General features: G+C 41.2%; 1 protein-coding gene across 1 annotated transcript; it reads left to right on the top strand.

The window, feature by feature from the left end:
* The first annotated feature begins 3,300 nt into the window (after window positions 1–3,300).
* rprml (reprimo-like) lies at window positions 3,301–4,461 on the top strand. The gene has a single exon (XM_072442886.1). It carries the CDS (start codon window positions 3,592–3,594, stop codon window positions 3,925–3,927), a length of 336 nt encoding a protein of 111 aa, XP_072298987.1. The 5' UTR covers window positions 3,301–3,591; the 3' UTR covers window positions 3,928–4,461.
* The last annotated feature ends 8,477 nt before the right edge of the window (window positions 4,462–12,938 follow it).

Below are 12,938 nucleotides of genomic sequence, written 5' to 3'. Positions count from 1 at the left end.
TCCTAACCGTAACAGCTTAAAGCCCCAGTACGTAACTTTTTTAGACTATAAAATAAAAGCATATTTTTAAATTCAGTTATTATATAAATATCTTTTTGCATTGAACAATGCACTGTATCTTTTCGATGAGAGCGCTTCTCCACAAACCTGATTCGTACTTGCCGGAGCCTCCCCTCTGCTTGTATCCATGGAAACGATGCTCTTTTAGCTACAATATTCCACAGTATAGCTTTATTTACACATTAAACTCATCTATCTCGAAGGGACAATGTTCAAAATTACTGTTTCAACTTTCTCTTTCCGTGGAATCGTCGAGGGGAATGATTCAGTCGCTGGAGTGACGTGCGACCTACAGAAAGTTACATACTGTAGCTTTAAATAAGTAGTTGCTGTTATGTCCATTATGAATTGAGCCTTCGTTCGCACTTTATTAATGCTAGTTATTATAAAGTTGTACAGAGTTATGTAAATTTAAAACGAACGGTGGATTTAAAGCAACGCGACACATTTTTACACTGATTCTATTGTTGTTCTTTACAATTCCTTCATGTCCTTTTAATTCGACCCCGACAGGGCCGCACTGTTGCGCCGCATTAACGGATTTACATGTTGACACAAAAAGCTGCTAATACCAACTCACACAATGCAAATTAATTCACAACTTGGGCCGGGGCTTATGGGATTGTTTAGTCAAAGGATGAATGAAAATGTGTTTGCGCCTCGACTGTTTGAACCTTTTCAGTCACAATGGGCGCGGAAATGTGTGTGTCTGTGTGTCTGTGTGCGTGTACGTGTGTGTGTGTGTGTGTGTGTGCGGTAATTGTTGTTTGCCAAAATACTTGACAATCAGGGGCTGAGCGCTACTTACTGAGACATAAACAGGGGTCTAATTTGATTTTCAAGGCTTTTGTTTTCATGAGATTAGAAGAAACAAACCAAGTCAAAATGTTCAGCACCAGGAACTGTCCACTGCACAAGTTGCATACACGAGTTACATTTGAGTTACACGGTTTTCGACCTCAGTCTTTCTACTTCAACTATGTAAATATGGAATAGTCAAGAAAATATGTACTTTTTCTAGAGATATTTTATTCGCAGAGCATTTTACAATAAGAAGAATTGCCTAAAGAAAAGTGAAAACATAAAAAAGCTGTGAAACTTTAAAGTAGAATAACAATTAAACATCTTATATAAGCGGATGTTTTTCATATCTTAAACTGTTTGTGTGGTTGATTACATATTTGTGTTCCATCCAGAATAGGTCAGCTGCAATCGCATTAATGGCTTGCCACTGTCATCATCGTCTTTTCTTTGAACAGTTGTAAAACTAATCAACTGCAAATGGTCAAAGGCGACGCTTCTTAATGACTCCAATTCAACAGCTGCAAATGTGGCTGAAAAAAACTGTTTTTCTATTTGCTGCCTTGACATGTTGCCCACTAGACTTAATAATAATAAAATAGTCAACAATGTCAATATCTGGAACATTCCCAACGGCCTTGAAAACTGAGGTAATCAAGCTGAGGCTAAAGAAGAGCAGTCTGGATCTCACTACTATCGACCCATTTCAAATTTGCCTTTTTACTTGGAATGTCCTTGAAAAAGTCATTTATCAACAGCTTATTCAGTTCCTCCTAATTAGTGACTCCTTTGATGTCTTCCAGTCTGGCTTTAGATCGCATCACAGCACTGAGACGGCTCTCATTTAGGTGACAAAAGACATCCGTCTGAGCACTGATGATGGCAAGGCCTCTGTTTTAGTCTTGCTGGACCTCAGTGCTGCATTTGACTCTGTTGATCATGAGATACTTCTACAGAGGTTAGAGGACTGGGTGGGCATCACTGGTATGGCCTTAAATTGGCTGAAGTCCTACCGTGAAAACAGGAAATACTTTGTTGAGATTGGTGACTGTGTCTCTGAGAGCATGGCATTGACCTGTGGGGTGCCCCAAGGGTCAATCCTTGGACCCCTTCTGTTCAATCTGTACATGCTGCAGTTGGGACAGCTAATACAAAACAGTGGTGTGTCCTATCACAATCATGCTGACAACGCACAGATCTATGTTTGACTGTCTTTTGAATGTTTTTACATTTTATTTATCATGACTTACACTATATTGTGTTTTTAATATGTTTTTAACGCTGTAAAGCACTTTGAATTGCATTTTGTACAAATTATGCTCTATAAATTGTATTGATTGATTGATTGATTGATTGATTGATTGATTGATTGAGGCTAACATCAATAAACACGCAGCTCAATCAGTGATCAATATGGACTGTGTCAGTGAGTGAGACATGGACAGTCTTAAGGCTCAACTTTACTCCATTAGTCACATGACTCATGCCCAAATGAAACACACTGATGTTGAAATATTCATTTGAATAAAACAGCAGCCAATGGAACCACAGCTTTCATTACAAAAGATGGACATCTGCCCAACAGCATGGAGCCAATAACTCAGACAAATATTTGCTGTGGTTCAATCACTTTATTAATTCATGCTTCATGTCTGACTTTAGCCTCACACTTTCTATATCCGTCCTGCATCGTTCAACAGCATCAGTGACAGTTTCCTCAGCAACAAGCACACAAGTCTATAAATACACACAAACCTGATCAAATCAGGTACAGATGAAACCAAAACTAATCTAAAGTCATTCAAATGGATTAGTCTGAAAACACATACTTAGAATATTTAAGTATTAAATGTACACCTTACGTAGTGACAAGCAGCATTCAAACACAACAAGAGGCTTTTAGAGTTAATGGAAATCATTATCTGCAGGACATAAAAAGGGCAACAGCTAAATGGAAGAAGGTCTTAATTAGAAAGGGGAGAAAAGTAAACATCAATTGCCTTCAAAAGTGCTGCCTCTGATCTGATTAATTAAAAGATCTAACTCTTTTCAAGGTTCACAAGCAAAGAGAAAAGGCAGTATTTTAGAAATGTTAATTCTGTTGATTTTTTGTAAGTTTTAAGTCACAGACAAATGTCAGACTTTTCCTCTAAATGAAACATGTCGTTTATCTTTGATTTGTCATCTGCAAATGTGCGGTTCTTATGTGTAATTAGAAACGGGAGGTGTGTCGTCACCCGCACCTGAGCGCCTCCCGCTGCGCCCCGCGGGGCACTCTTCATCACCATCATCACCATCATCACCATCATCACCATCATCACCATCATCACCATCATCATCACCATCATCATCACCATCATCATCCCCATCATCATCATCATCATCATCACCATCATCACCATCATCATCATCCCCATCACCATCGTCACTCTAAAACGCACCCGAGACTTGGCTCAAAAGGGACACTCGCTCGCGGAGGAGCAGGACGCGCGTGGGGACCATCTCTTATTACACCGCGGGGAGAGACCGGAGCGCGCAGGACTCACACCGCCAGACGCGCAGGGGACCGTGGCGGGGACATTACGCACGGGGGTTTATCCATAACTCCTGACGCCAAAAACACATGTTTTATGTCAGCCTGTTATTTTGTTGAAGCCTACGCACATGACGCGAAGTTTAGTCTCCAGTTCTGGTTTTGAGGTGGAGTCCATTTCGTGACAATAAGGAACCATGAACGTGTCTTTGTTTGACTTAACGCAGGGCGCGCTGTACAACAGCAGCCAGACCATAGCGGGGACTCTGGCCAACTACACCGGGAACGCCACGGACACTGTGGTGACCGCGGACGGAGCCGGTCTCCAGAACCTGCTCCAGGACGAGCGCAAACTCTTTGTGATGCGCGTGGTGCAGATCGCGGTGCTGTGCGTTTTGTCCCTCACCGTGGTCTTTGGGATTTTCTTCCTCGGCTGCAACCTGATGATCAAGTCTGAGAGCATGATCAACTTCCTGGTGAAGGACCGGAGACCGTCCAAAGACGTGGAGACGGTGATGATCGGACTGAACTAGGACTCCTGCATGTCCCGCTCCCGGCGGACGCATATGCAAAGACTTCCCCCCCGTGACTACTGCTGTGTCCGGCCGCTGAAGCCGCGCGTAAAGTCCGTGCGTCAAACGCGGTCGGTCGTTTACATGTGAGGATGGGGCAGTGCGTTTGAAATTGCCAACTTGAACAAAAATCACAGAAATGTTTACAAGTTGTTACCTCATAATGTTTTGCGTTAGTTTTTTGAGATCCATGAATGTTCTTCGCATGATTGTGAGTAATAGTTTTACAGTGAGTGAGGTATTTTACAATGGACCTGTCACAAAGTATTTCTGCCCTTTGTGTAACTTACACTTTGCACGTTTTGAACCGAGTCTTTCACAGCTTTGTGGAGTGATCAGTGTCCTATTTGGCATGCTCGCTACACTTGACATGTAAGTGATTTTCTGAGACGTTTTGCACTTTTCACTGATGCTGCATGGATTATTTTGTACCAAATTTAACTTGAAGAGTGCAGCATGACATTTGAATATTAAAATGAAGGGTTGAGTAAAAAACTTAAACAAATCGTGTCATTTTTGGAGCACATATACGCACAAAACACAGACATCTGACTGTGCCTTCTCATACTGTAAGTAAAAATAGAAATGAAGACATATAAGAATATAAGAATGCACATTTTTGGTCTTTATATTTTGTTTATGTATTTCTTATTTCGATTTAATTTATTCATTTACAGTAAAAGCATTTTCAAAGGACAGTGGGACCTTTTTTTCCTTCAAATTTGCAATGGTTGTAAACAAGTCGTAACCGTAAAGCGGTGTCCTTCTGGTGTTTTGCCTCTGATTTTAAGTCAAAATTGTCCCTCGAAATAGTCCATTCTGGTTGAAAACTCCTTTCTTAAAATGCCCCTGGCTCGTAGCATACAAGTCTGAAATGACAGTGGAGCTTTCAGAGCAATAAAGCTCCGACAAATGGATCTGAATGCAATATTGTGCACATTTTTCAGCAAACGGCAATATCACAAACTACATTAAGTAAAGTGTTGAATAGAAATGGCACGGATTGTCTACGGACAGCTTATATCAGCGGGATATATCATCCTTTATTCCAAATGATTCATATCTTGGACATAAATATTTGCAGATTTATTTAGCGAGAAAGAATGAAGTATGAACAGCTTTAATTAAGTCAAACCATTGCTCATCTCGACAGCGGGAGCGTGCAAATTGTCTATTTTCAGAGGAGACCTAATTTAAGGTGTCAGCTCGAGACTTTTTTTGGGGGGGGGTTGGTTGGTTTGCGAGTTCAAATTTGACTTTCTTCCGCTTGGACCGTCTCCCACTGCCCCTCAGAAGGAAGCGATGTTCTCATGATTATTTTAGCACTTGTTAGGAGAGCCCGGGCCACGGATGAATCCTTTAGAAAGACAGCAGTGCGTTCACACGTGTGGAGCATTGATCGAGCAAAAAAAAAAAAAAACAGACCAGCGCTTTCTCACATCCACTCAGAGTAACGCCGAAAAACAGCATCAATAAGTAAAGCTCGTCAGGAGAAAAGGGCAGTTTGGATGCAGCGGATGAACGGCGTGGAGTGTGGGGGGTCGACACGCGAGGAGGGGGATTTTGTAGTTCAGAAATGTATTTGAAAATGTGTTACTGTTTAAGGTGATTTAAAGTACCGTATTTTCCCGGCACCAGCCCAAAAATAAATGCATAATAGAGAAGAAAAAAACATATGTAAGTCGCACTGGAGTATGAAATGCGGTTGCAAGTGTGAAAATAACAAATAATATCACATATAAGTCGCTCCGGAGTATAAGTATATAAGTATAAATATAAGTATAAGTCGCACCCCGGGCAAAACTATGAAAAAAGGTGCAACTTATAGTCTGGAAAATTTGTATTAAACTAGATTAAAACATGTGCTAAATCTATAGTAGTAGTATATGTATTATATGTGATTACAAATACACTGCATAACAGTAAGTGTCATTTTTTTAGGGTGATTGTACCTTTTTGAATACATGTACTTATAATTGAGTATAATTCTGGTCATGTAATTCTCAGTCAAGTACAGCACAAGTACAAGCACAAGTCTCACTGTTATCTGACAAACAGCGCTGCATCTTCTGCTCCGAATCCATTTAACAGCTCAATTAATAAAGTTTTTAGACAAAATACTGATCTAAAAAGCCACTAGTCACTGGTATTTTATTCTTGTATTTTTTAAAGATGTCAGGAAGGGAGATAAACGGTCTATCTATCAGTCGTCCAGTGATTATATTTCGCACTCATCCAGGCAGCGTCTTCAGAACTACACCAAAACTAAAATGCAGTGAGGAGTATCTTTAGCTAGTTACGTCTGTTCATTCAGAAACTGTCACCGGAACTATCAACGGAGTTACATTTCATTATTTTTTGCACTTTAAAATGGAAGCGCAAGCACATTTTTAGTTGTGACTGTAACTTAACTTGAGCACACATTTCAGTACATTTCCTCCCACCACTGACTAATCCATAAGTGAACAATTGCACTGCACCAAACCAGGCTTTAACCAGGTCTGAAGCTGCAGCAAAGACGAGATATTATGAGTAAAACGGGCCCAAGCCAGAACCAAAGTGGATCTAAAAAGCCTAAACTGCAAGATGACTGAAAAAAGTGCACATATTAGTGACAAAGTAGTTACGTTTGCAGTCAAAATGAAAGCAATTGGATGTTTTGGACTTTAAAAACATGGCCCCAAGCTACATCAACGCCGCCTGCTCTTGAGTTTCCAACACAACTTGCTTATTTTGAGTGAATTTAGCGAACACAATCCCCCCCACAACGTCAATATACCGTAATAATGCTCTTGTTATGTCTTGTTATGTGCTCGGCCCTAACAGTAACAGGCCCTAATGATAGTAATTTAGTCAGCGCAAAACCGGTGAGACTTGGCTCGAGAATGTGCCTGTTCAGCTCGGGGATATCACTGAGAAGTAGGATTTTTTGCACTTTCCAGTCACTCCGATTCGCCCACTTCGAGACGGCATATGCCTAAGTGCAGCGCGGAGCATCACCCAGCCATCCGCAATCTGTCCCGAACACATGGGCTGTTAAAGATCCTCCATTACGGCTCTGATTGCGTGAGTCTTTCGGGGAGGCTAAAGCGCAGTGTCGCAAATGAGGCGGCGTGGCGGGCGGGAGGGTTCCGCGTCCGAGCGCTCGAACGGGCGAATTAATTGACGACGGGAGGGCGGACGCCACGTGCACGTCCCCGTCGAGAAGTGTCACAACTGACCTTTCATAACAAAATAATGAAGCGCGCGCTCGCCAAATCGGAAATAATAACGCTCCGACAATGTGGTGGCAATGGAGACGATGATAGCGCGACAAGGAGACGCTCGGATTGACGGGACGGCTAATTATAATCTAAGAAACGCGTATGATTTCACGTGTTTTTTTATTTTAATTTTAAAGGAGACGTGTGATGTCTTAAACCACAATACAAATCGAAAATGGCTCAGTGGCAGAAACCGGTTTGTTGGCGTGGTCAAAACTGATTTTTAGAACCCTTTATTGTATCACTCGCAGCCTTCGTTTTTCATACAATCGCTGCTACATTTGGGGAAGTCTGTCCAAAAGCTGTCGGGACGTTGAAAAAATACTTCAAGCTGATTGGTCGAACAGCGGAAGAAGCGGAAACATGTACCTTTATTTTCCGGACAATAAGTCGCACCTTTTTTTTTTTTATAGTTTTGCGAGTAAAACTTATATTTATACTTATATACTTATACTCGGGAGCGACTTATATGTGATATTATTTGTTATTTTCACACTTGCAACTGCATTTCATACTACAGTGCGACTTATATTTATACTTACATACTTATACTCCGACGCGACTTATATTTATACTTATATACTTATACTCCAGTGCGACTTATATATGTTTTTTTTTCTTCTCTATTATGTATTTTTTGCCTGGTGCAACTTATAGTCTGGAAAATACGGTAAATTGCGTTAAATCCAGTTGGAGAGAAAAGCACAGTCCACTTTCTCATCCACTACAGCGTCATTATGTGCGCGTTTTTGAACAAAATACTGCTTAATTAAGGGTATAAACGCATTAAATTCACTCTAAAAGAGAGACTGGACATAAACGGTTGGATAAAGAGGACTCATACGTGACGGAGATGCTCAAGATTGAAATGTTTGAGTGAGTTTGTCAGATCCCGTGACATTTCAGAGCCTCCTCAATCAGCGTCTAATGGGAAAAAGTGCGAGAACGGCGGCATCATTTCATCTCTTAAACTGTGAATCAGATGTCACTTCGTCTTTCACCTTAAAACATCTGCCTCAAACTGCTTTAAGTGAATCATTGTCAAATCAAAGAATCCCTGCTTGTTAGGCCCGAGCGCCACAAGCTGGCGAGAGGCCTATTAATCTCGTAAGGCTGTGCGAAGCACGGCTGCGAAAGTGCGCACGTAGTGCGCACGAAATCCAGCGCGAAGCGCTCGCCCACTTCCAAACACTCACTAACGCACTCCTTCACTCACGCACGCCCCGTGCATACTAATTAATAGTAGGAAAATGGAACATTACCGTTGTAAACGGGCGAAGCCCGTGCAAAAGTGCGCACTAAACGAGCACTTTACATTGGGATGACGACCGCGAAGCGGTCGTCATCCCCATATAAAGCACTCATTTGCCCTAAGTAGCTCACGAATACGTTCCCCATCTCTTGCATGTTCCGTGCATATAAGCATGTAATGCAAAAATTGAACATTATTACTGTATAGAGGGCCAAAAACACAAAGTGGGCGGAGCCCACTCAAAATTAACGAAAGTACCCGTCAGTGACCAGGGACCCACACCATGAGGTAGGAAAGCGCGAGCGCTTTCCGAAAATGTATAGTTTATGATATTTGAAAAATGGGAAACATTGTTTTCGCATCGGAATATTCTTCTTCTTCTTCTCGGGACCAACCCCCCTATTTTTCACCCAGTGAACATTGACGAAAAGTCACAAAAAATTGCACACCTCTAAAAATCGTGCCTCTCTACATTCTGGCTATTTCCCTTTTCTAAAATAAAAAAAATTGGCGCGTCAGCGCCCCCCAAATGTACCAAAAATGCATTGAGAGATGGGAAATGACCCAAAAAAAATCTGATCGTAGAATCATGAAATTGGTAGATGGTGACAAGAGAAGTAAAAAATATTATTACGGCAACGCCGTCCGCCCAACCAAATGTCGGCCATATTGCTTCAAAAATGGCTAAACATGATTTTGGAGTTTTTCCAAAAGTCGTACTTTTACGAACTCCTCCCAGGGCGTTGGCCCTAAAAAGCTGAAATTTGGTGAAAATGCTACTGAGGAGTGGGACATCAAAGTTATCCAAATTACATTGATACCTCTCACGGTTTCTGTGCGGCGAAGCCGCAAACTGTAGCTAGAATTTCAGAAATCTCCCATATTTAAAATTTCTGCCGTTTGCGCAGATAAAGTCCGAATTGCGTCAAATTAGAATCAGTTGTTAAACTCTTTGCCCTAAACCCACTTGAAGTGAAATAAATTCATTTGGCGCCACAGCGCCCCCTACAGATTTTATATGGAGGTTAAATGTTTAGTTTTGCGAAATTATATGAAATTTGACACACAACTCAATTTTAGCATCCCCATCAAAAAAGTCAATGAGACCCATGTCATAATTGTTATGGCGTTGCCGTAACGATGACCGAAACCTTCCATGTTATTCCAATGGGGAAATCGCCAGAACATGTTTACACTTTATACTTTCACAAACTCCTCTTAGGGCGTTAGCCCTATTAACCTGAAATTTGGTGAGACTCATCTTCAGGGGTGGACCATCAAAAGTGATCCACATTTTTATTCAAAGAGTCACGGTGTCTGTGCGGCAAACCCGCACATTGTGCCAAGAATTCAAAATAAAATTGCTTTTTGATGGTAAATCAAAGGGGAGAAGATGTGACAGCGTCACAGATTCAGCAGTAGGCGCAATAAAAGGACAATTGGGGCGCGTTAGCGCCCCCTCCTCTTGCGGCGTGGCGGCGGCGTGGCGGCGGCGTGGCGAGGGCCGATCATTGCCGCTTGCGGCTATATTTTCTTGTTCTTCTTGTGAATTCAAATTAGCCCCAAGCTTATTGAGGATATATAACTGTAGCTTCAACATAAAAGTGATGAGATAAGTGAATTGTTTGCAGATTTTACGCCTGTTTTCCCTGTGTCGGGCGTGCATCCTCTGGGAATTGATATCTTTGGTCCTGAACCATTTATAAAAAGCTAATATTCAGTTATACGTTGGGATTAATTTGGTGATGGACAGTGGGAAACAAAATGGCAACGGTAGAAAGTGATTCCACGGCCGCCAACGCCGTAAAACGTGAAGATTTGGGCTTTTTTTGGACCAAGATCTCGACTCATATCTGGACAGTCAACCCAGACATTAAAGGCACACTGTGTAACATTTCTGCTGGAGGGCAAGTAAGAATGCAAGACTTTAAAGGGTCTTTTTTAGCGACAAAAACACCAGTAATTGAATAAATGCGAGATAGATGCGTTTACTGACATAATTATAGTGGAACTTTCCGGGCAAAGCGTCCCACACCAGAAGAGTTACATAGTGCAAGGCAAGGCAAGTTTATTTGTAGAGCACATTTCATACACAAGGCAATTCAAAGTGCTTCACACAACAGGAAAAATGCATTCAAATCACAAAGAAATTACAGACCACATACATAGCATTTCAGACACTCTTTCCCATATTTATTTGACATTACCAGCATGACAGGCGTCTCCGAGATGAACACATGACTTTTAGATTGATTCTTTCCCATATCAGCGCGCTATCTGCAAACCTTTAAGTGCACCTTTAAGGCAAATTAAACCACAGCCATTTTCAACCGTAAAGAACATCACAATTAGCCCATATTTTCTTCCATCATTCTTCCTTTATCCATTTGTAATCGCGACAAATGCAGCAAAGATTGTGACAGTGAATATATGCATTAAATATGAAGGCAGATTTGAGTTATGAATCCTCTAATGGCCTCACCTTAAACGCTGCATATCTCCACTCTCGCACTCGAGCTGCACAATGTTTCTCCAATTTGCGGTTGTTGATATTGTAATACGTCTCCGGCGCTGGCAGTTGTCGGCTCGAGGCAGTTTTTCCGGCCATTTCTCTCCAAACTTCAGCCGCACTTCACGTTGTCAGCTTTATTTGACTCTGGAGAGTTTCGACATGACTCTCCAAATGCGCAGCGTCTGAGTGAGGTTTTATTCTGGTAAATGAGTCGCTCGCTCTTCATCAATTCATCAGAGCTAATGACTATAATGTGGGATAATCTTAGTTTGGTTGTGTTCAGTCAGAGCTTTGTTTAACTTTAAAGAAAAAGGGGACAATATTAGACTTGTGGGTAGTTAATTTAAAAATAAAAACACAGATTGATTTGGGTTGAACTGGAAATCTGGGAAAACATTAAGATCAACAACAACAACAACAACAACAATAATAATAATAATAATGATCATTTACTTTGTTGCTTTGGTAAAATTTTGGGTACGTCATGTTATTTAATATAAATGACACAAACATAAGTCTTGTAAGTGCTTTAAAAATATTCTTATTATGACAATTATTATTATTATTTAGTTAACATAATTAACAATACAATAATAATAATGATAATAATGATGGTGATAATAATGAAACATGAAATGATCGTTTCCATGAACATAATGGTTAAACGTTAAAGTGCCTATGTCAGACAAACCTGACTGAAGGTATAGTAGTTGATGTTGTGACAGTTCAGCCCTCGCTATCTTCTCATTATCTTGTCGTTGTCTTGTCATTGTCTTGTCATTGTCTTGTCGTTGTCGTTGTCTTGTTGTTCTCTTGTCGTTGTCATGTCGTTATCTTGTCGTTGTCTTGTCGTTGTCTTGTCGTTATCTTGTCGTTGTCTTGTCGTTATCTTGTCGTTATCTTGTCGTTATCTTGTCGTTGTCTTGTCGTTGTCTTGTCGTTGTCTTGTCGTTGTCTTGTCGTTGTCTTGTCGTTGTCTTGTCGTTGTCTTGTCGTTATCTTGTCGTTATCTTGTCGTTGTCTTGTCGTTGTCTTGTCGTTGTCTTGTCGTTATCTTGTCGTTGTCTTGTCGTTGTCTTGTCGTTGTCTTGTCGTTGTCTTGTCGTTGTCTTGTCGTTGTCTTGTCGTTATCTTGTCGTTATCTTGTCGTTATCTTGTCGTTGTCTTGTCGTTGTCTTGTCGTTGTCTTGTCGTTGTCTTGTCGTTATCTTGTCGTTGTCTTGTCGTTGTCTTGTCGTTGTCTTGTCGTTATCTTGTCGTTATCTTGTCGTTGTCTTGTCGTTGTCTTGTCGTTGTCTTGTCGTCTTGTCGTCTTGTCGTCTTGTCGTTATCTTGTCGTTATCTTGTCGTTATCTTGTCGTTGTCTTGTCGTTATCTTGTCGTTGTCTTGTCGTTGTCTTGTCGTTATCTTGTCGTTGTCTTGTCGTTGTCTTGTCGTTGTATTGTCGTTGTCTTGTCGTTATCTTGTCGTTGTCTTGTCGTTGTCTTGTCGTTGTCTTGTCGTTGTCTTGACGTTGTCTTGTCGTTGTCTTGTCGTTGTCTTGTCGTTATCTTGTCGTTGTCTTGTCGTTGTCTTGTCGTTGTCTTGTCGTTGTCTTGTCGTTATCTTGTCGTTGTCTTGTCGTTGTCTTGTCGTTGTCTTGTCGTTGTCTTGTCGTTGTCTTGTCGTTGTCTTGTCGTTGTCTTGTCGTTATCTTGTCGTTGTCTTGTCGTTGTCTTGTCGTTGTCTTGTCGTTGTCTTGTCGTTGTCTTGTCGTTATCTTGTCGTTGTCTTGTCGTTGTCTTGTCGTTATCTTGACGTTGTCTTGTCGTTGTCTTGTCGTTGTCTTGTCGTTGTCTTGTCGTTATCTTGTCGTTGTCTTGTCGTTGTCTTGTCGTTATCTTGTCGTTATCTTGTCATTGTCTTGTCGTTGTCTTGTCGTTGTCTTGTCGTTATCTTGTCGTT

Source organism: Eucyclogobius newberryi, unplaced genomic scaffold, assembly GCF_026437365.1.
Source record: "Eucyclogobius newberryi isolate DKJ021-1_F unplaced genomic scaffold, fEucNew1.0.hap1 SCAF_13, whole genome shotgun sequence".
In the NCBI taxonomy this organism is placed as follows: Eukaryota; Metazoa; Chordata; class Actinopteri; order Gobiiformes; family Gobiidae; genus Eucyclogobius; species Eucyclogobius newberryi.
This window is presented reverse-complemented; position numbering and strand designations above follow the sequence as displayed.

Excerpts from the sequence above, each read along its gene's own strand:
- rprml (XM_072442886.1), top strand. The coding sequence starts at position 3,592 with ATGAACGTGTCTTTGTTTGACTTAACGCAGGGCGCGCTGTACAACAGC.